The sequence below is a fragment of the Asparagus officinalis genome, chromosome 10 (genome assembly GCF_001876935.1).
Source record: "Asparagus officinalis chromosome 10, Aspof.V1, whole genome shotgun sequence".
Classification (NCBI taxonomy): domain Eukaryota; kingdom Viridiplantae; phylum Streptophyta; class Magnoliopsida; order Asparagales; family Asparagaceae; genus Asparagus; species Asparagus officinalis.
The window spans coordinates 72,193,077-72,217,224 of NC_033803.1; the positions used below are offsets into that span (position 1 = coordinate 72,193,077).

The window sequence follows — 24,148 nt, forward strand, 5'->3', positions numbered from 1 at the left end:
AGCACGCAGAGCGCCCGACACGCTGTGCGCAGTCGACGGGACCCCGCGGCGTCTCATCCTCGTAAACACCCGAATCGCGTCAACGGGCCTCCCGTTCTGCGCAAGCCCGACGACGAACGCGGCGTAACAGACCTCATCTCGGTCGCGAATTTCATCGAACACCTTAACCGCACTATCGGAAAGACCGTTGTCTGCGTAGACCCTGATCAATGCTGACCCTGCAAAGGGTAAACAAGACAGGCGGAGCTTGAAAGAGAGGCAATGGATCTGGAGGCAAAATGAGAGGGAAGAAGAGGAAGAGGAGGAAGAGGAGGAGAAGGTTTTGAGGAGGGAGGAGACGGCTCCTTGACTGGGGAGGGTTTGAGAGCGGAGCATCGAGAGGAAGAGGGAGAGGGAGGATGAGGGGGAGTGGGCCGAGTGGGCCGAGATGACGGAGGTCCATGAGACTGAAGTGGGCTTGAACGGGAGGTTGTTGAAGAGGTGGAGGGAGCTGGGGAGGGTGGAGGGGGATTTGGAGTAGAGGGTGATGAGGTTGTTGTAATGGGCCGGGTTTTTGGACCCGGTTTTTATTAGACCCGCGTGGATGATGAAGGGGTTGGGTTTCGGAGGTGGCATTGTTGTTTGGCTTCTGGTTTTTTGAGATGAGTTTAGGTGATTATATACATGTAAGGAGAGGAAGATATCTGACATATCATCAAGCATAATCATCTAAATTGATTGATAATATCGCTGACTATACTAATAGGCATCAGTGGAATGCATCATCATCTTCGTATGTAAGGTTAATACGCTAATAGATAACATTAGTTCTGCTGATAAACATCAATGGAGTACACATCTTGTCAAAACATTTCATGTATGGATATAACGTAAACAGTAGACGTTCATTACCGACTATGCTAATAGAGGATGTTCTGATAAAATTTGTATTCAACTATAAACGTGACAAGCCTTACGAGAATACGAGCACAATGCCCCGAATCAATTTGCAAACTGTTCCTCTATGCTTCCTCATCGTGTATGACGATGTTCTGATAAAATTTGTATCCAACAATAAATGTGATAGCATCAGTATCAAACGCCAGATGCATTGTTAAGATCATCTGGGGGCTTCGCAAACTTTTGGAAATATCTTCCATAGTTTGGGGGCTTCGCGCTCCTGAAAAACTCAGATTTAAACTCCACAGTCGCAGATTAGAGCATTCTTGCTGCAATCCATCTATGAATACTTTGATAATACGGATGGTTGAAAGAGTCCTATAAGAAGAAAAAGAAAAAGAAAAAGAAAGAAAAGAAAAAGAAAAAGAAAAAGAAATTACCGGGTTAAGGATCCGTAGTGTTAAACGGTCAAACCGTGCGGTTTGCAAATTTGTATGACGAAAGAAAGAGAACTCAACAAGAAAAGAAATAGGAACATCGATCCTTGCAATAACCCGCTGGATCTTGGATTCTTGGTCAAGCGTTTTCAATCTTGACCAGTCTCACGACTTTTCGGTTTTTTTCTCTCTTGAGAAAGGAGATTTCTTTCGGATCTCTCTATAAAGCCGCCCGCCGTATATATGATGGCGTGACCGCTTATACATCTAAACTATTTTATTAGCATTTACATCTTCTAAAATGCAGACCGAGCTTTAATTGTCAACGGAGTACTGCCGTGGTGCTCCGTTGTACTTGCGTTAGCAAGTATCTCTGTTAGTACTTGTACCTTTTAAACTTTAGACAATATCATTGTTGCTATCATTGTCGCTTTCGTTAGGTTGAGAAAGAAGATTTCTCGGATCTATCTATAAAGCCGTCCGCCGTATATATGATGACGTGACCGCTTATACATCTAAACTATTTTATTAGCATTTACATCTTCTAAAATGCAGACCGAGTTTTAATTGTCAACGGAGCACTGCCGCGGTGCTCAGTTGTATTTGTGTTAGAAAGTATCTCTTTTAGTACTTGTACCTTTTAAACTTTAGACAATATCATCGTTGCTTTCATTGTCGCTTTCGTTAGGTTGAGATGTCATGTGAGAATCACGCCCCGCTCTCCTATCCTTTTTCTAAGGACTTTTTCAGCCATCAATAACATCTTTATCAAGTTATTTAAACATGGGGGCTCAAATATGCGATCGTGGGGTTAAGAGGTTTGAAATGCTACGGACGACATTATCTAAAGTGTGCAAATAATAATTGCAGTTTTTCAAACGGATTGATCCTGCACGCACCGAGAGAGCTCATGCTGCAATAAAATGTTAGCTTGCGGAGAAGAGGAAACTTGAGGAATCAAACAGGGCGTTGGAGAGAATATAACCAGGGCATCTTAAAAGGCATACCCATGTACAATATAAATTCTAAATCTTTATGATGTAAAGCCCGCCGGATACATATAAATTATAAAAATTCGATGTTATGCCCCGATAATCAAATACAAATCTAGAAATTTCGTGATGCTTACAATCTGGTATATTTTCAGTATCCTTCGCAACCTTCGAACAAAGAAGCATGAAAGGAAAGCGGTACGAACAGATCTAAGCAAAACACAGATATCAAAATAAAACGGTCCAGATCTCCAAATATTTAACATCAAAATACATAAGTTGCAATTTGAACTAACAAAAAGTAATGCGATGAGTCCAAACTCAATCAAATGAAACCCTAGATAGGACGCAGCGGATAGATAGAAACAACCTATAGATAGTCCCCACTCCACACTAAAAAGAAGCAGATGCAGCAGCAGTCTTCTGCTTTGGTGTAGCTTGAGTTCCTGAATTGAAAGAATACAAGTTAGATGTGAATCTAAAAAGATGATAAACCCAAAAAAAATTACCAGACTAGGTCATATGACCCAAAAGCTATGCACTACAGTGCCTCCATGGGAAAATGCACATAAACAGTTTTGGTTTACCTTCTCTGAAATTGCTCTTGAACCTTCGAGGCAAATGACGAAGATACCTCATCCTTCCAGTGCCTGTTGTCTTCCTCCTAATAGCCTTCACACTCCAATTATCTGTTTCAGAAACATAGTAAAAGGTTAAGGTACTATGACATTCAAGTATATTATAGGAGTCTGTTTGATGGAAGCCTGTGGAATGTAATGAATAAATTTGCGGAACCAACCATGGCATAGATTGACAAAGTATAGCTTTCAGCAGACACAAATACAAACAATAGTAATATATTTGGAAAGTACGACGATGATTAGTACCAGCCCATGTCATATGTATGTAAACTAGTCTGTGGATTGAATGATTGATCTACCATGTTAAAAAAACTCAGTGACAACAAGCTATTTTGTGTGGTATTATTTACAGCTTTTACTTCTAGACTGAACAAATTTTCTTGCCAGCAACATATAGCATAGCCTAAAGGATAGAACTACTTTTTAATATCAAGATCATTTTACTTAGGGAAGCTATGCCCCCAGCATCAAACATAGGTTTCTAGAATACGCATCCGCACTGAAAGGACCAATTTACCCTACGTGAAAACAAACCAACTATACTTCATGAAGTTTAAGAATAATGGAAGTTTCAAAGATATACGAGGCACATCTGTACAACAGATAAATAGCAAGTAAATTTTCAAGTCAAGTTTTCCATTTTTATGTAGGCAGTAGTAATAAAATTACTACGAGGATTTAGAAAAATACTGACTATAGAGGATTTAGATAATGATTTTGGAACATAAAAATGAGGCATGAAAGAAATGTAAGTAAAGACAGAAATCAAAAGATCTACTTATATATGACAAAGGCAATATTTTTGAGGATTATTATAAAGTAACCCAAGGTAATATATTGTTGTAGCAGAAACTAATAATGATATATAGCCTTGTGGACAAACACTAAGAGATTGGGCAACGAAGGAGCACATTACTAGGATCAATGCTGCTTCTATTAAGGATAGAAGGAGTAAGAATAAACTGAGCTAGCTTAGTCATGTGAAACGGATGCCGCTAAATAAATGCAAATGTGATAAAATTATAGCTAACGGGATCAAAGAGGACTACATATAGACCTAAAAGAACTTGGTTGGAAGCAATTAACAATGGTGCGGTAAGCAGAGAAGACCAAAATGGATTCATGTAGTTAGCCCCAAAAGTTCAGGATAAAATATTTCGCTGTCATCGTTGCTCTTGCTCTCGTTAAAATAGAACCCAAGTAAAGGCAAAAATGTGCGACGGGTGAAACTAAATTTGCAAAGTGTGCAGCCCATTCGGTGAGAGTATGGTGACATTTTAAGTGTTGGATCTGGTACTGATTCTCACTCTTGATATTTTTCCATAATCAATCAGTATGACCAATATGAAGGTGTGTTGTTCACCAAACTAAGTCGAATGCACGGACGCGGTCCGAACACAAAGGGACGCCCATAATATCAGAACAAACTTCAAATCATATAATTCTTAAAACCGGGATCAATTTTTTTTTTCCATTTATTCCACATAAAATAGGTCACAGAGCTAAAATCGATGGCATACAAGAACAGGTTGGGATTCCAGTACTAGCAACGGGTGAAATTAAGCATCATAGGATAGTAAACTCATTAACAAATAAAAATTTTAATGAGCAATAGGATTCAGAAAAAAAAAAGCTTACACTTGCGGATTCGGGCAGCGGGGAAGCCGCAGGATCCGCACCGGCTCTTCTGGAGGTGAAAGCTCCGGCGACCGCAGCGGACGCAGAGCGTGTGAGTCTTGTTCCTCCTCTTTCCAAAACTCCCCGTTCCTTTTCCCTTTCAAAAAAAAAAAGAAAAAATACGCAACAAAATCCAAAGAATTAGGGCGAGTACCCGAGCGCTAGGGTTACGCTAGGGTTAGGGTTTCTGAATTATTACCATTTCGGATTCGGGCTCTACTTCGGTCGCCCCCCTTTTGGTTTTGGCGGCAGATGAGATGAGATGAGATGATACGGAGAAACCCTAGAAAAATATGGGGCGCCGAATTTATAGGACAGTGACTTTCGTGTATTTGTCCTCGAGAGATCACTGAAAATTACGAGAATGCCACGAAGGAGCAAGCGTGTGGAGTTATTAATGGGCCGGGCCTGAAGCCTGTGGGCTGACGGTTCACAAAATGACCAAAGAAAAATACCCTTCATAAAAAAATGTACTATAATCTCAGCTGCCTATTGTCGTTGTACATCTATATTCAAATTCTTCTTCTTTTGATTTCTAAATAAATAAATGTACTAAATAACCACACACTGAAAACGCAAATAATCCTCATAGCAATCTCCTCTCTCTACACCAGCTGTATTTTCTCTTCTTTTTTTCGAAAGACTACTCTAATAGGCGACTGAAATATATCATTTATAGATTTCAGAGCATACGGCAAAAATTATAAAATACCCACAATATCTCAAAAACAATAAATAAATTAATATTTTTTTTCCCGGGCAATTCTGGTACGGGTTCGACTCAAACTAAATCAGGCTCGACTTGGGGGGCTCACAACATTACAATGTTTATGTCTGATAATTAGCATCACATGGAGACACCTTGCCATCAATAAACAGAGTTTTGTAAAAGTTACAGGAACACAGGTATCTTAAAAAAAATATCCCTCCTACATAGGCATAAATTGGTTTGTGTGTGTGTCCTGGAGTGGCTCTCATTAACATTTAACAACAAATGAATTCAACCGCACAATTTTGCTACAGGTGGGATATCTTCTCCATGCTAAGTACTCATTCTTCACGACATGTATCAAGAATCAGAATCCTGCTTAGAGATGCAGAATGATCAAAACTACGGTGCACGCAGGCTCATAATTTACAGGTCTGAGTCCACTGATCCGCTCGAACAAGAGGCCTGGTTCGTTTGGCAATCTCATATTCGTCGATTACTCGGTTCCTTCCATTTCCTTAACTGGTTATTTCGATTCTTCCATTTCGTCCCCTGGAAGGCCGAAGATACGCAGGTTGCGGTCCATGGAACCTACCGCCAAGTATTTCGCATCTCCACCAAACTTTGCGGATGTCACTTTCCCTGGATATAGAAGGCAGTTAGACGTTGAAGAAGCAAGCGATACCAGAGAGATCACTGGCGGAAGGTTGAAGTTTTACTCGAGCATATTACCTGTTCCTGATAAATCTGGGAATGTCTTGAGAAGATTCCATTCAGCCTTTACATTGGCAACTTGGTATACCCTGCAAACAAATAAAGTAATCCCGCTGAGTGCTGGCAGAGGACGAAGGGGTCAAATTTTTACATTCTACATCTCAAACAGAAGGAGAGCAACGGCTGTGTTATGGATTAGGGCATCAATCTGGTGACATTCGTTGCAGAAGGGAGAAGTGATGTCAAGGCTCCAAGGGGTCTCATACACATGGCTCATTTCATCATGGAGTGTAAAAATTCAGGGATGCCAAAGCTGCATCAAGATGGTTAGGGCTCTGAATGATTGGCTTAAATTTAGTTTTAACTGTCCGAAATTTTTGAGAGCAGAAAGAAGGGATGAGGAGACTGAATTGTTGGATCCAAGTACAGATATGATGAGTTATCGGTTCATTTAACTGTAGCAGTATCGTTTGGGAAGAATATGATAGCAAAAAAAGAGATGATAATTGGGATATGGTCTGGTCATCTAGATAGAGTTTTGGCAGGAGAAAGAGGAACTGACAAGGATGAGGAGAATTTGTTAGGGATTTTGCGAAGATTTTGGTTGGACGAATTCAAAGATTTTGGTTGGACGAAGAATAAGAGGAGACTTTTGCTGGGTTTTTATAATGAAATTTGGTTGAAAAAACGAAAAGGCAAAAAGAGAGTATATTGCGTTTGTAATAGTTTGGCGGGTAAAATGGAAAATAGCATAATCTAAGGATAAATTCACTGTTTTAAGGGGTAAATATATAATGTAAGAAACCTATGAAGTTGGTGAATTATGTGCCGAACGTAATAGAATTTACCTATTGAGCTTGAGTAGTAAACAAAGACTCAACAATCCTAAAGGCTTGAGTAGTAAACAAAGACTCAACAATCCTAAAGGCCCCCAACACCACCCCCTTCCCCTTTTGAATACATTTAGGAACCATTTCCACTTTCTGCCCTCAGAAATATCTGAGGATCACAACAGTATTTGCATGACAAACTCCAGGAAATGAAAAGAAGCAACATGCATACCTTATATCAGAACCCGCAATAGCCAGATAGCTGCCACTGAAGTCAAATTCCACTGCAACAAAAAAATAGAGAATCTTTCTATAAAAAAAGTAGCACATTGAATTTAATAAAAAGATATAGACACGCATTTGTGAAAACAGGAAACTTGTAAAATTGAGACTACAAGGTACAAAAAATAGGGCAAATTTTACAATATGCAACCGTTTAAGAATTGTATTTGTTTCTGCTAGGCAGTAGTGCATGAATATAATCAAAGATAGTTGCATGTACATGCCTGAAAAGGTAACATCCAAGGCTTATCCACATGAATAGGCATAAATCATGGTTTAATTCATGAAACTAGAAGGCCGCACAAGTTTTAAGGAAAAATTGAAGCAAGATATAATTCATCATACCAGAGTTCGTCGGAGTATCTGGGTCATAAGGAGCAAAAGATCTGAAGTTCTTCAGTTTCCGAAGGTCCCAAAGCCGAACTCCATCGAGGGCTGCAGTCTGATCAATGAAAATAAATGATTTCAGAACAAGCCTCATCTATTTCCCCATTAATGTTTTAGTTTCAAGCTAATATCCTACCGCGAGATAATAGCCATTTTCAGAAAATGACATCGCCGTGACCGATCCAGAGTGTCCGTCAAATTTGGCAACATTTGACTGCAAAAAGTGCATATTATCCATCAATAATCGTAGAGGCATGAAATACGATAGTCATGGGAAAATAAGTGTTGGGAGTCAGTATCAAATATATTTAAAAAAATATATTCTTGCCTAAGTGGCAAGAAAAAAATCGTACCTGAGATTTCACATCCCAAATTTTAACTAGGGATCCAGAAGTGCCAGTTCCAAGGATAAGACCATCTGGATGAAAGGCAGCGGAAGTGTAACCCTCCTCTGCAGAAGCTTCGCCCACCTTCATACATACACATATAGATCCAGTGTTTACAGGTTCACATGCAACGATTCACATACAAGCAGACAAGTGACAAAGATACAGAGAGTCAGAAACCTGCGTCAGGCATGATCCAGAACCCAAATCATAGAAACACCAAGTGTTGTCCATAGAAGCTGTCACGAAGTATTTGTTAGTGGCATGGACTGTAACTGCTTGGACCTGGTCGAACAGCAGAGTTTTGTAAATTAATAATTGTAAGCAATTAATGCATTAAGTGCAAACAAATTGAGAAATTCATCATATATTTACTTCAACGGACAAAATAATACGTTTGAATCGAAGTATAACACGACTGATTATACTAGAATGCTAAAAGTGGATAAGAGAAAAATGAAGTTGAAGGCCATGAACAATATGTCTACCATAAAACCATTAGTAGCCTGCTTCTGTTCTTGTAAGAAGTATATGAACAATGATTTAATATTTGCATTTATAATTGGTTTCCTTCCAGCTTATAAGCATCCATGATTGATCGTCGTATTCCAAACTGTCCAATGAATAAAGAGAGCAGCAAACTTCATAAACACAAGCATCCTGGTCATACTGAAGTTATGGATCAAATAATCAATTACATCCACAATTATTTAGTATACAACCCATCCATAAGAGAAGAGGACATAATTTTGTTGCTAATCAAAGATCAAGATCAGGTAAAGCAAATGCTTTCTGTATCAGATGCCAGTTCATCATAAAGAAAATACAAAGCTATTAGGATGAATTAGCAGCCAAAGCACAATCGTGGCACTCATAAAAAAGACAGTAAAAATAAAAATACTGCACACAAGAAACAGCACCAAGTGGACCAATGCTGAGCTATTACCGATACTGTAAACGCTAAATAAGTCCCCCCAGATGCCAAGGATGAGATAAATGCCTAATCAGTTGAAGTTACTTTAGCTTAAAATGAAGAGAGAAGGATCAGAAGTTCAGTCATCATAACCATGACTTTTTAATTAACAATGGTTGATAGGCCTGAGAAGGTTTCCAAGCTCATCTTACACAACTTTAACCAACTGCTTACTGTAGATGTAACCCCCACACCACAAGAATGTGTTTTGCAAGGAAACATATAAAGCAGATAATTTTTCCACTGATGTAGATTCAATGACTGAACTTACCTCTGCAGTGTGGTCCTTTAAGACATGTCTACAATTGTAATTCCCATCATCAGTTCCTTGCCAAACACGAACTGTCTGCATTGGAGCAAATAAGCCAACTTATTAAAATTGCAAGAGAACATCAGTTACTAGCTTTTAGTTTCACATCAGAGAGAATTTAAAACAAATGCTTGCTCAGATTCTCATTAACATACAAAACTAAAGCATTAACTATTTACAGAAGAAATATAGATTAGTTTCCAAACATCCTGCTCTTCCTTTTAGAGAGGAATACAAATGACCAGCAGTAAGCCAGTCTTTCAAACCTTCTATTTTGAAAGGATAAATTTCATCATAACCATCAAAGTTCAAGTATTAAAGATGTCTAGGTTATAGTACTCCTTTCATTTTACAAGAAGAGAAATAAACAATATTGAGACTGCCTTCAGAATTTAACATCACTGAGTTCGAAGAGATAAATCACGAAACTTTAAAGACTCCATCAAATAGAAATCGCAATAACAAGATATTGGGATTTCAGTCTTTTAGAATTCCTTATGATCTACAATAAAATCATTTAACTCATTTTTTTCAAAGATGAGCAAAACTAAATAAATAAATTCCGATCCATCTAAAAATTGTCCAAGTTAAAGGCCTTAGAAAAATAACTACTACTAGCAACTTATCCACCAAAATTAATAGCATAGCTGCCTCCATAAATAAGGAAATAATAGCACTCAGCAGCTACGAATAGATATTGCATTAGATAGTGACGAACCTTATCCGCTGACCCAGTGACAAACATATCATCAAGGGGCACAAATTTAACACTTGTCACCTGCAACAGCAAAGGAGATTGATTAGCAATAAGAACATATTCAAGGAGCATAGATAGAATACGCTATCAAAAGTTTAAATACAAAAGCGGAACACCTTCCACACTTTCACTTGAGGTGGAAAAAAAAAACCTACTGCAAAAGGCTATTATATAATCTCTTGCAGAAAGTAGGCTGAGAAATGGATAGAGCAAAAGTTACCACTAGCGGCTATTATGTTGTAGTGGCACATTATGTCAGTATTTCATATATTGAGCGTGACAAGTGTAAAATTATAGAACAGACAAAAGGATGTAACACGGTGTTGTGAAATTTTCTTCACAGATTTCTGATAAAAGAATAAAGAAAACAAAAAGAAATAAGATAAAAATGGTTGAAACAGAACCTTCTTAGAGTGGCCAGTGAGAGTGCACAAGATCTGACCGGATGACCTGTCAAAGAGCACTGCATTTGAATCCATCCCACCAGTTGCAATCATGTCCTGACAAAAAAATTTTATCAACGAAATCATACAGCAAGCCAGAAAAACAAAGAGCCAACATGTGTTATCACAGATTCGAGCATACACAGCATGTTTAAATGTTCTAAATTAGGAGTTACTCAACCTAAACCCAACCTCATCGTCATTGGAGATGAAGGTTCACTCATTAGCAAAGAATCAAAGAGTATCCATCTCAAAATACGGAGAAGATACTCTTGTCAAGTTGCAAGTTAACACTCTTGCACTGTAAGAACAATTGTTGTTACTTTGTTGCGACTAGCACTACATTTATGAGCATCACATATCCGTAGGCACTTCAATATAAAATTATCCAGGAAAAAGAAAAAGGAACGATTCGTTTTTCTAGTTTCAAAATTCTTACGGTATTTACGGAAGAATTAGCACAATTTTTTTGCATTTTCTGGTCGAATCATGAAAACAACTAGGATTTAAGAAACATAAAAAATTTGGATTATGGATTCATCATATTGATGGATTCTTTGATCATCCCAATCCGAAAACCGGGATTTCATACAAAACTTGCAACTCCCGGGTAGGGAAAGAAAGGCAACCGTCCTGGGCAATGCCGCTATTCAAAAGCCACAATGCACCGATGGTGGTATGGCGAAGCGAGGATCCAAATGTTTCGGACTTTGCCAGCATGCCAGCATAATGGACAATAACAGGACCAAGTATAAAGAAAATTCCAATTAAAATAAATTCACGACAGGTATCACTTGTACATTGTTTACATTACATGAACACACACATTAAACATCATATGTATATAACAAATACATCAACCATACTGTGCACATGTACTTGTTTCAATCATGTCAGATGCACAAACACTAGACCTGCAAGCCAAACAAGGATAGGGTCCAGCTTTGACCCAACTCAAAAAATAGCAAGGTTCGTATAGGGCATAATTAGGGTCACAATCACGTTGAGCGTTGACCCAATAGAAATGTCTAATAAACAGACCGGGTATAGATCTGAGTCTTTGATCCAGTTATGACCTGATTGCTAAACAGCTTTTTCCCACTATCTAATTAAACAGGTTAAGTCATCCTAACTTAGCCAGGTCAGGTGCTTGACCTGTTTATTGAACAGGTCCAATGTTGGCCAGACGGAAGTGACTAAGTGGTCAAAGCAAATTTCTTAGTGGACCCTCAACCTCATCAGGACTGATCAACTCTACACATGGATATATGTGCCATCTAAATGATAGTCTAGTACTCTGGAAACTTAAAAAGCAAACTACACTATTCTTTATAATGGAATGAATCAGCTGCAGGACCCAAGGAATGGAATGGAGGTGCAAATGTTGACCCAATTAAGATAAAAGTAAAGTTTGGCAATCCAGCGCTTAGTTTTGTTATCAGAAAATAAACCTGGGGTTCCAGACGAGGCCAAGAATCCAGTCAAACTCAACCAAACACACCAATAATCCAAATATAGGGAAGAAAGTGCATAAGCAATATCTGTACCTTGGAGGGATGGATGTCTGTAGACAAAATGCCTGGCTTGTTAGTCTTATGGAGAGGATGACTAGATATCTGGGTGTATCTTTCCAATGCATCAATGGATGCCAATGTTGGCGGAATCTGCAAAATAGACCAGAAACATTAAACATCTAAAAGCCCAGATAGTATATCAAGATTAAGAAAAATTATAAGGACTTTCATCATATATTATCTTTCCTATATTGTTTTAAAGTGCAAAGATGAATGAACTCTGATCTCTTTTCTATAGCCTATTTAACATGCTTATTTTCTCTTTTGAATGAAATAAGATGAATGAACTCTGATCTCTTTTCTATAGCCTATTTAACATGCTTATTTTCTCTTTTGAATGAAATATGACATCCAAGCATCTAACCTTTTCTATAGCCTATTTAACATGCTTATTTTCTCTTTTGAATGAAATATGACATCCAAGCATCTAACCGCTAGGAAAAACTGAATCATTCAGAATAAAAGAACAACTGCACAAGCTGTAAAATACTTGAGAAAGAGAGTATAGACCTGCCGCTTTTTCCTCTGTCCTGAGAGTAAAGAATTACAGTCTGTAAGTTCAGCAATGATTGCTGGATTAATACCAGGACGAATTTTCTTTCCGTCAGGGCCAAGCTCATCCTCTGCAGCTGCAATAATAATTGCTAAAGTTATTTAGACAAAGAGACCACTTATCTTGCAGGAAAAATATTTTTAAGTATAGAAACCTCTTTTTCCATTGCTAACAACAGCATTTGCATTCGCAGAAGCTGTTGATAGAGGAATTTGTCTCTCAGCCTGTGCCAATAGTGTTCTCGCCTCATCCCTTTCCTTTTTCAATCTGGCTATAACACGACATGCCGCATCATGCTGACAAACCAAAAGAAATACTTTTCAGTAAACAATCTGAAATCCTTTCAAAACAAACAATGTAAATGATGATAGCATCTACTAAGAACTAAGATGGGTGATAATAACCTAAGATACATAGATACCAGTACCTCAAGAAAGAGACACCAATTTAAAGCTAAGTCATGCCCCAAATCCTCTAACTACCACTGCAAGAATGAATATTAATGACCGAGTACCACATGATAATAGCCCAACAAAAAATCCTAGAACAAGTCCACTGTAGTTATCCATCAAAAAGATCAAATACCATGAAGATTCCAGTGCCAACTATGGCTCTAAAAAAGTAAAAATAGTCTATTACTCAATCAGCTTTCCAACCACAGATCAAAATAAGCTAGCTCTGTAGCATACCTACTTCTATCATGACATAAAACAGCCAAGTAGGAGAGATGCTTCAATCACGAAGCCCTCTAGTGCTGGACACATTGGTCCCACGTGCACTGGGTATTTGTTTGGAATTTCTTGCACGAATCATAGGCATTGTGGAGCCTTTTAGTGACAGACCACCTTGCATATAAGAAAACTAACCGAACCAAACAGTAAGGTTTTCATATCTGATTTGTTTAAAATCTTTCAACCCAAATTTGAGTATCCTTATCTGAATTTCTTCAAATCCGAATGCAAGCACAAATATTTATCAAATATTAAAGTATATTTATTTGATTGGTTATTACACTTTATGAATATTAAACTATTTAATTAAAAAGATACGTCTATTTGGTTAAACAAATAATTCCGTACTTCTAAAGAATTTGATGTTTTAAATAGCATTTAAATTCATAATATTTATTCTTTTACAATTCTGGTGCATAAATTTGTAATTTGAATATCTAATTAGAAAATTCACTCTGGAACCCTTTTGAGTCTCTCAATTGTCATATAGAACTCAAGATAAAGATATAAGTGCGTAAAAAGAAAAACACCATTTATGTAATAATACAAGTTACAAGTGATTACGAACATTTGATAATCAAGTAAACTGAATGCACATCTGCTTAAATTGTTTTAAATTATGAACATAATACTACCAATTATTCATTTTCTGTTAAGTGTTAAATGAACAGCCAAGGAATATAAATGAATATTTAGACAAATAATTAACAAACTATTCTTTAATGTTTGGTTCGTTTACACCCCTAATTGTAAGTATAGAACCGATATGAACCTAGAAGGTCTACATGCCTGGTCATTTTTGTTAAATAGAGGTGTTCTCATTTAAATTTGCAGGCATGTGTATACAATTAATTTTGAGGTCAGAGAAGCAAAACAACAATATGTAAAATAACACTATACCTGATACAATGCATGACTGAGCTCCTGCCTTGCTGTATGCAATTGTTGCTCCAATGCAAAATTGGATAGCATCAAAGCATCCCACTCCTGTCAATCAAAAGCAAAGAAAAGGCAAGATAACCTCAGATCTCAGAAAAAGAATATCAATGATTACTAACATTCAGCTTCATTAAGAATCATTCCCCAGATATAGTCAGAAACTATCATAAGATCAAAATACATGAATACGCTAAGTAAATTAATCAACTCACTGAGTACTCCCATTCAAGTAATTTCTCATGTAAGTTCACATAATACATGTTTAAGAACGCTCTTCTGACCAAAATTAATAGATTCCCAGACTCTTTCCAACAGAATTTAGATGCATAACATACTTCCTAGTTGACTATCTTCTTCGACAAACCATATAGAATTCTTAGAATTAAAAAGATCACAGGAACATTTTCATGGGACAAAACCAATGAGAATAATATACTTACATTCTGAAACATTCCAAGCAAACCAGGAATACTTGCAGCCTGCAAGGGTCTAGGCTTGACTACCTGCACAAGAAGAAATCATAGTAATTAATAAGTTGATGTGAACAGAATGACCAAACAAGAACAGTCAATGGCAAAAAAGAAATATGACAGTCCAGTCCACAATATGTTCTGACGTATTGTATATCTCAGCTTCAGCCGGCACAAAATCAAATTTATTATCAAATTTATTGAGTAGCCAAACAAATCCTATGATATAATAAACATAAAATTAAAAATGCTATGAACCTTTTCAAAGAAAGAATCATAATCCGTAAATGCAAACAAACAGTATGGTCATTTCCATTAATATTGTACATTTCCAGCCAATGTTTTTCACTTGTTTCTTTTAACTATGATAATTGATAATAATTTAAGATCCACCCTCCAAAGAAATTACACCGCACCATTAAAGCCTTCGACAAGCTAAACCATCAAAACACGATATCGGTATCAACTTTGAATAATGTGCTTTTTAACAATCTCGGCCTAGACTAAGACATAGTGTTTGCAAGGAATCATAGTGTTTGACACTTATCGGTTCACCGCTGAATGATATAATATATATATATATTAATAAATATATTATATATATATATATATATATATAGAGGAGAGAGAGAGAGAGAGAGAGAGAGGAAAAGAAAAAGAACTTCCATAGGTGCAATTTCTTCTTAAACCTCTGATATGACTTCATCTGAACCCCAGGTCTAGAGCTGGGAAAGTAGCAAGCAATAATGCAGGAAGGTATATTTGCAATAACCTTCTGCCTTTGAAAAGGGGTCAGCTCAATAACGCGCTCCTTCCATTTCTGACTACTATGCCACTCCACCCACCACACCACCCACCCTCCCTCCCTCCCTCCCTCTCTCTCTCTCTCCCTCTCTATGATCTGTCCTGTAATTCATGGCTGGTGTAAAATTGAAGGCATTAGAGTTGTATTTGTAATAACCCACATATTTCTACAGATATAGGTCTATAATATAAACATCAAACTAGAGAGGACCTTTATGCAAAAGGAAATACTAACTATATATACTAACATATTATGTACATTGAGGGGCATATTGCAAATGAAAAATTGTTAAGTTTATTGGTATGAATGGAAAACTAATAAACAGAGGAAAACCCTAGCCGCTAACTTTTGAGAAGCCGCAAAAAGAAACAAAACGAAAAGAAAATGATAGACGGCAAAAGAAAAAAAAATTATCGGATCCATGCATTGAAGAACAGTAGGTAATGATTGTTTACACAAGAATGAAGGTATAACAATTGGTGAAAGAATAATATATGAATGTATTAGGGTTTGATTTGAATTTATGTTCAATCAATTTACTTGTTTTTATTTTGTGGTCGGCCATGTGTTTCCATAGCTAAGGCTTTGTTATCATGGCGATGGTAAAGTTCTTGATAGCATGCAACACCTTGCTATTGTTTCCTTTCATTGTTTTTGTCATGAAAATCAATTGTTTCTTAGCCTAATATTACAGACCAAAGTTCTTAATAGGATATACAACATCATTTATTATTGTTTGTATGTTTTTTCTAGGGGTTCCAAGTGACTTCGATGAGGCATCGTGAGTGGTATTTGGATTGTCTTTCGGGTTTTTTTAAGTGTTGAATTTATGCAGTGTGCATCGCGTATTTTTCCTATAAAATGACAGTATGTATAGATTTGTTCCCGATAGATTATATCCTTTTGTGTGACTTACTCGCATATCTTTTTGTTGATTTGGATATCTTTTTGTTGATTTGGATGTGATGCACACGGATATTTGGTATAAGCATATGCTTATTTCTTGTTGAGAATAATATCTTTTCATATAGTAGTAAGTTGAGATACATATGTAATTGATTTCATTATTGGTTGGCTTTTCACGATTCTTTATAAAATATTTGGCTATATGAACTTTGTTCATTTTTTTAAGCATATGCATCTCAAGTCAATATACCGGTATATGTCTGGGATAAGTAAGCTATCTAAACAGGGCTCAATGTACCTCTATGAGGTTATTTTAATGCTAAACCCAATCTTTGGGTCTTTATATCCTAGTACCATGGGACTAATAAAAGTGGGGATACCGTGTCAACGTGGTATTAAATGTTGAGCGCATTGAGACGTAGCCAGCTTATTTTCCATTGCAAAATTTTTAACTTTTCAAATATTTGCATCAAGTATTAGAGTTCATTGATGATTTTTTATTATTTTAACATTTTCCTTTTCATTTGTTAAAATATTTTAATTTTTGCAAAACCAGTGTTTAATGTATAAATTTATCCACTTATTGAGTTGTGAACTCATTGTGTTGTATTCATTCTTTTCAGAGACACAAGATTAGATGGAGTTGGTGGTTTCTAGATTCTTAGAAGAGAGCATGGAATAAAGATTCAGATTGCTAATTTCTTCTAAGTGTAGGTTAAATAAGTCTTTGATGTTTAGTTGTTTTGGAGGTTTTGTAATAATAGGATTCTTCCCTTTGGGTTGAGTTTTATTTCAAGTTGAGGAATATTCGTTTTCCTCAAGTTAATTGGATTAATATTAATTTTTGGATTAAAAAAATTTGGATGAGATTATTTTGGTGATTATTTAATAAATGTATATTTTTGGAGAAATATTTTAACATGTTTAGTCCGGCTACAATATTTTCTTCTAGGTTCGAAAATTGGGGTCGTGGCAGTATTAGTAGGTGCGTTGAGAGATTCATTGCGGGAACTTTTGAATGTTTCCCTTTAGTTTAGAGGTTTTAAACAATGGGTAGGACTAGTCAAATCTTCAATTATGCATGTAAATTTTTGGTATTATCATGGTCAAGCAATTATGACAAAATGAAGCTCAAAATAACATGTTAAGCTGTTAGCCTCTACTATACTATATGCACTTTGAAAAGTAAAGCCATAGACTAGCCCCTTCATTGAGCTTTGTCACGTAAATAAGCCAGATAATAGCCAATATTTTATGTTATCCTAGTTGATAGTTGGGAATCTTCTCTTCACAACCCTTCAAACATATAAAGCATGTCGCAGGGTAGAGTTTGGTATAGATCTGGTAGTCACTGGCAGAGATAGAGGGAGGCAGGGGGTGGCATGGCCCCCTTAGCTCCTTGTCAAATGTTATATGTGGCTACTATGTCTACTATGTCATATGTAATACAGGGCAGTAGACTATAGATAGCCACTATATTACATATAATATATTAGCTATAAGTGTTGCAGGTACTATATTATGTATAATATATTGGTAGCTAATATAATATATTGTAGGTTATACATAAATATATATATATAGCTATTAAGCTTGTAGGCACTAAAATGTGTATAACATTTACATAATATAGGGTAAACAGTAAATTGCACACCACACCTTTTGTTGCACTACCCCTCAACTAGCTTACTAGTAGGTAGCCCATCAATCCACAAGGAAAAGAGATGTTACTTGCAACTTACAGCACTAAAATAAGTCCCAAGTGCTAGTAAATAAGTTGAGGGGGGTTTAGCGCAAGTAAAAGTATAAATGAACGGAGTTATGAGCAATTTATCCTCTATTATACAATTAAATGTAATTACACAAACAATATACTTAAACTAAACAAGCAATTTACCCTATATTATATGTATTTCGATGAGGACTTTAATAATTGGATTGTTATTGGCAATAAGTTTATTTATATTCACATAACTTCTAGAAGTATTTTATACGATATAGTTAAAATTGCTCCATATCTTCATATTATCGTTTCAAATAAATTTAATGATATAATTTATAGTGTATTATCAATCTATCAAGTTTTCCAAAAGATTATAATTTGTAATTTGTGATTACTGAAAAACCAATAATTGATATAATTTAATGCTTTAAAAAAATTCTATTCTAGGTTCTTTTTTCACCTACTTTTATATCTGAAAATCACATATTTAATCGCTTTTTGTTGATGTAAAGTATAATGGTTGTGTTTTGGCCGCGCCGGGAAAAAAAATCCGGGCTCTGCAACTGCTGGTAGTTATATTCTGGCATAACCATTCTAGCAAAAGAATATGAAGGTGACAAACCACCAAGACTGTAACAAAAGAGTGCCGAACTGAAAATGCACACGTGCAGACACATATACCCACAGAAAATAGTGGATATGATAGTGGCATAGAAGGCATAGAAGAATCTATGTGTCCCCTAATAAATAAAATACAAAATAATCTATATCTGAGAGACAACCCTGAGCTTTAGCAAGTGATATGAAATACTTCGAAAGCGTCCCATTTTCGAAAAGCAAACTTGCAAAGCCCTTCAGAACTTCAAACATTGCACAACTAGCTAGCTACTAAATTAATACAAAGCAACATAATTTTATTCTCGAATCATAAACCAGTTGTGATGTCTCAACACAGAAAGAGGTGTTTCTTTCCCCAAAAAAATAAATTTCTTGTTTGAACCCAGTTATCTTGCAACATGGCTATTCATGGTCTTTGGTCAAAAAAAGAAGGCACCTTGTTGGTCTTCACCGGCAAGATATCTTCCATCGTGAGATCCTCCTTCGTGACAGGACATTTCCCATAATCCTATCACAAAAACCAGAAACAACAACTTAAAAATTAGAAAGCTAGGGTTTTGCACCAACTTTAAAGCCCTAATCTTTGTTTAGATAATCAAATCTTACAGCGATGTGCCGCTCGATCAGCCGCCGTTCGAACAGAAGCCCCGACTTCTTCGAGAGCACTGGCTCTTCCGGCACTTCGCCGGAGACTGCACGGATATCAAAATAAGAATTAGGGTTTCTAGAGAGAGAGAGGGAGTTAGGGTTTGTACAGAGAAGAAGCTTACTGGAGCAAATCATGGCGGATGAAAACTAGGGTTTCCACTCCGCTGCGGTCAGATCCGCGGGCTGACGAATGACGCTAGGGTTTTTGGAGGGAACGAAAAGAGGGAGAGAGTTACAGCAGATATTAGGGTTTATTGGAAATTTGGGGGTCTTTCCCACTTTCTGGATTAATTTCACAAGACCCCCTCAATTTTGAGAGGTTCTGTACAAAAACCTTCTTAAGTTTTAAATATAACCTTCTGTACGGACCACCGTGTGCCCTGGGCTCCTGCACGGACCGGTTTCGTACTAGTACAGTCCTCGTGACACTGTAAGACTATCAACAATGGTTTTGTTTTTCAACACCCTACTTTTTACTTTTTAACACTCCACATCATCTTCTCTCTCTTCCACCTAATAATTCAACATCCACTCAACTTTTACACTCTACAATGGTTTTGTTTAATAAAATTCAACACCCTACCCCACCACCTAATAATTCATCTTCTCTCTCTTCCAGAGCCCGCCACGTGTCCAGCGCGGGTCCCACTCCCTCCTCTTTCAACATGTTGAATTCTTTCAACTCTAATTAATCCACCTCATTTTCAACACCCCATTCAACACCCCCATTACACCCATTCAACTATTTAATTCATCATTCAACTACCCCATTGTAACTAGCCTAGAGGTTCTGTACAAAAACCTTCTTAAGTTTTAAATATAACCTTCTGTACGGACCACCGTGTGCCCTGGGCTCCTGCACGGACCGGTTTCGTACTAGTACAGTCCTCGTGACACTGTAAGACTATCAACAATGGTTTTGTTTTTCAACACCCTACTTTTTACTTTTTAACACTCCACATCATCTTCTCTCTCTTCCACCTAATAATTCAACATCCACTCAACTTTTACACTCTACAATGGTTTTGTTTAATAAAATTCAACACCCTACCCCACCACCTAATAATTCATCTTCTCTCTCTTCCAGAGCCCACCATGTGTCCAGCGCGGGTCCCACTCCCTCATATTTCAACATGTTGAATTCTTTCAACTCTATTTAATCCACCTCATTTTCAACACCCCCATTACACTCATTCAACTATTTAATTCATAATTCAACTAGCCCATTGTAACTAGCCTAATTCTTACTTCACCCCCCGTTTAGCTTTGCACTAGACTAGTCCCTTGCAAAAACGCCGTCATTTACTATGTCGCTTGTTGATATCCAAGAAGACGAGGCTGTCACAAATGGTATCAGAGCCAATCCCACCATCCTGTTGCTAGCGAGCAGCACTAGGATTATTACAGCGTTCATCTCTGGACTAGTATAGCGCAAAGCAGGAGGAGTGGCACCGAGAGTGCGGTGCTTAATCAAGACAAGTAGAAAGGTAGCTCATGCAGGCACGAAGGCCCGCGAAAGCGTGATGGTATGTTAGGATCCATTTAATCCTACGCTAACTAATGGAGAGATGAGGTGGATCTAAGAGCATCTCCAATAGCTTTCCCAAAAATTTCTTCAAAATAGGGAAGCAAAAGTCATATTCTCCAAATTATTTTTGTTCCAACTCCAACAGCTTATCCATTTTGAAAAATCCTGTATTTATTACAATAATAAAAATATTCTACATCTCTATTTTGGGATGCTTTTATGCATTGGAACTATCCCCATGGTTTTTTTATAATTACGGATTTTGTTTTGTATTTATTTTCTCCTCAATCATGTTTTGAAGAACGTGCTATATTTATGACAAAGCTCTCCCTAAAAATTTGAAGAATACCCCAGATTTGGGGAAGACTCCCATTTTTTTCTCCTCCATCGCTATTTTGGGGAATGAGATGGAGAATCTGTTGGACCAAAAAAAGCCTAAAATTCTTCAAAAATGAGAATACCAATAAAATGGGGAAGCCGTTGGAGATGCTCTAAGCCCTCTGAGTTACCTACGTCTAATAGCTTGCTTTTTGAGTTCTCTTCAGCACACTAATAAACAGTTTAATAAGACGCTTTTTTAAACCACGTAGCGCCCGCTTCCGTAGCATAGTGGTAGTGCGTTCGCTTCGTAAGCGAAAGGTCGCGAGTTCGATCCTCGCCGGGAGCTTACTTTCTAAATTTTGTTTTAGTTTTTTTATAAAAACGTTTAGTTTATTAATGCATCTTCTAAACTATTTCCCCTTTTTATTTCCTAAGAAAAAGTTGTGATCTTTGGATGAATAATCCACGGCCTAGATCAACTCAATTCATCCATTGGCCGTCAAAAGTTCTGATCTTTTTCACCTACTATGAAAATATAGCAAAATAATTGGATGCTATATATTTTTTTAAAAATTATTAAATTAGTTCAGTGGACAAATTTTCAAAACCGACCCATTTGGATTTTTAATTGCAAAAAACGACCCATTTTAATTTTAATTATAAAAACCGACCCAGTTGGTTAAAACTGGGTCGGTTTTTGAAATTTTTTTCCCAAACTTCACGGGAGTTCAACTCCCGTAAATTTTTGTTATGAGAAAAAACTTCACGGGAGTTCAACTCCCGTGATGAACTCCCGTGAAGTTTCCCAAAAAATTTTTAAAAAAACGACCTATTTTCAACCCCTGGCTGAAAACAGATCGGTTTTTGTAAATATTTTTAAAACCGGTCGTTTTTTGCAATTAAAAACCCAAATGGATCAGTTCTGAAAATTTGTCCTTAGTTCAGTAGATATGGATGTGGATGTTCCTTTACCATTGGACAAGCTCGCTGTTCCTCCAACTGAAGGAGCTGAATCCTCTAACGCCCTCAACAGGTGAAAACTCTGATCACAAACTTTGATCGAAGTTCATTTTTTTTGTAAGAGTTTTGTCTGTGATTTTGAGGGGGCATTTACTAATACTTTCACGAGAAGGGAATTGCGCATCCACGGTTAACTGGCGACCATTTTGATCGGCGGCTGGAATCTCTTCAATGAAATTTCAAAATTAGGATTTGAGATGTATTCGAGGGCGAATGAATCAACGGGGTGTTTGGAAATTCAGTGAATGAGTTTAGCAAATTAAGTCATCTCAAAAAAATTATGTCTTTGGAGTCAAACTTGTTGCTGTTTTTTTTTGGTTTGATGTAGTCTACAGTTAAAACCTTTGCGTGGATCCTCTTCTGTTCTAGTAGTTTTTTCAGTTTACATTCGGAAAATTTTTTTTCCTAATGCCGTTTTCCTCGAGGAATTAGCATCAAAGATTAAAAGAAAATTTATTCTAAAGGTTACCCAATATGTGGAATAAATATTTAGAACTATTTGATTATTGTTTTGTCTTAGGTGCTTCCTAGATATAAATAACAAATAATCCTTGAACATTTTACTAAAAGTAATATTTTGATGCATTACCTTTTTTTTCTTAGGACAAATTTTCAAAACCATCTCATATGGACATTTAATCCAAAAAACAGACCACTTTCCACAATATTTTCAAAAACCAACCTGGTTTTAGCCTTGGCCTCTGAAACTAGGTCGGTTTTTGTGAAAAAACATCCGAAACTTTACGGGAGTTAAACTCTATTGCGGAAAGGGTCTATCTTTGGGATTAAATGTGGAAAGAGGTCGTTTTTGAAAATTTGTCCTTTTTTTCTTATTGTCGTAAGCCTTAAGTAGTAAAAAATGTTCATTGAAGAAACCATCTGTTTATCAAACTAGGAGTGCTGGAAATAGAAGTAAACTCCTGATTAAGTCGAAATCGGCTACTGGATCATGATATTTAGTCTTTATTGTTATTTTCCAGGTCAGGAGCATATGTAGAGACTTTGGTATTGTTTGTATCCGCAGGGAAGGGAAGGATATTGAGAAAATCATATTCGATGATGAAATACTATCTGAGAATAAGGTCATATACTTTCAACTTTGTATTTCCCACAAAGTTCATGTCCAGCAGTAATCAGTGACAAAATGTAAATCATATTTTCATACTTCAATTGCTAAGGATTTTGAAAGTGACTTGTTTTTATCTTTATTTAGAATAACATCATTCCAGTAGACGAAAGAGTCCCGAATCAAATTAGTTCGACGAGAGTGAGGTAGGAGATCGTGAAATATCTCATCCCTGATGAAGTTATTGATTACGTCGAGGATCACAAGCTATACTTGCTGTCAAAAAATGAATAGACTGTTCTTACGCTCTTATTGGTTTCAGCTTATTGGATAGCGCCATCTTCTCTACTGGGTATTGCTTTAGCCAGAGCTCGAAGGTTCTCGCCATATTTGGCCGATATTAACATTCCTCGAGCTGACGCATAGCTCTATACCTACGGGTATCAGATCATTGTTTCTTTCAATCATCTGTAAATATAAACTTAGTGTTGTCTGAGTTGACCCATATCGGTAGATTACACGAATATTATTTGATATTTGAAAATATCCGGCACAGGAAGCATTGCTTAAAACTACCTGCAGATGGGAGTGAGGTTTTGCAATTTTATGCAACTTTGTTATGCGGAACGTTGTAAGTAACACATGAGGCCTGAAATTCTATAAATATTTGGTTGTGGAAAACTTGGAGGAAAAAAAAGCTGTGAGAACATGCGGGTGGTATTTGCAAAAAAAGGACATGTAGGCAGTAATTTGCAAAAAAAGATTACGATCGGAAAAAAAAAGTGGCCCATGCAGGTCTCGAACCTGCGACCTTCGCGTTATTAGCACG

General features: G+C 36.9%; 2 protein-coding genes, 1 long non-coding RNA gene and 1 other non-coding gene across 4 annotated transcripts; 2 read left to right on the forward strand and 2 right to left on the reverse strand.

Annotated features, from left to right (window-relative positions):
• Positions 2,520-4,936, reverse strand: LOC109825976 (60S ribosomal protein L37-1-like). Its single transcript, XM_020392909.1, has 4 exons — positions 4,826-4,936; positions 4,588-4,723; positions 2,896-2,997; positions 2,520-2,754 (listed from the first exon to the last, which is right to left on the reverse strand). The coding sequence occupies exons 1-4, from the start codon at positions 4,826-4,828 to the stop codon at positions 2,702-2,704; spliced, it is 294 nt and encodes a 97-aa protein (XP_020248498.1). The 5' UTR covers positions 4,829-4,936; the 3' UTR covers positions 2,520-2,701.
• Positions 5,363-19,631, reverse strand: LOC109825095 (pre-mRNA-processing factor 19). Its single transcript, XM_020391816.1, has 18 exons — positions 19,507-19,631; positions 19,343-19,428; positions 19,173-19,244; positions 14,655-14,717; positions 14,176-14,262; positions 12,699-12,840; positions 12,502-12,620; positions 11,965-12,081; positions 10,379-10,474; positions 9,936-9,995; positions 9,179-9,253; positions 8,115-8,219; positions 7,902-8,018; positions 7,685-7,762; positions 7,507-7,603; positions 7,112-7,163; positions 6,068-6,138; positions 5,363-5,977 (listed from the first exon to the last, which is right to left on the reverse strand). The coding sequence occupies exons 1-18, from the start codon at positions 19,517-19,519 to the stop codon at positions 5,862-5,864; spliced, it is 1,566 nt and encodes a 521-aa protein (XP_020247405.1). The 5' UTR covers positions 19,520-19,631; the 3' UTR covers positions 5,363-5,861.
• Positions 21,508-21,579, forward strand: TRNAT-CGU. Its single transcript has one exon. It is a non-coding gene; the product is annotated as a tRNA-Thr (tRNA).
• Positions 22,194-23,983, forward strand: LOC109825830. Its single transcript, XR_002243107.1, has 3 exons — positions 22,194-22,266; positions 23,234-23,335; positions 23,467-23,983. It is a non-coding gene; the product is annotated as an uncharacterized LOC109825830 (long non-coding RNA).

Bases quoted from the DNA above. Each gene is read 5' to 3' on its own strand.
- LOC109825976 (XM_020392909.1), bottom strand. The intron at 2,998-4,587 runs GTAAGCTTTTTT...TTTCTGAAACAG, and splicing joins CGCTGCCCGAATCCGCAAGT to ATAATTGGAGTGTGAAGGCT. The intron at 2,755-2,895 runs GTAAACCAAAAC...CTTTCAATTCAG, and splicing joins CAAGAGCAATTTCAGAGAAG to GAACTCAAGCTACACCAAAG.
- LOC109825095 (XM_020391816.1), bottom strand. The intron at 14,718-19,172 runs GTGCCTTCTTTT...CTTCTTGTGCAG, and splicing joins TGCCGGTGAAGACCAACAAG to GTAGTCAAGCCTAGACCCTT. The intron at 14,263-14,654 runs GTAAGTATATTA...TTTGATTGACAG, and splicing joins TGCTTGGAATGTTTCAGAAT to GAGTGGGATGCTTTGATGCT.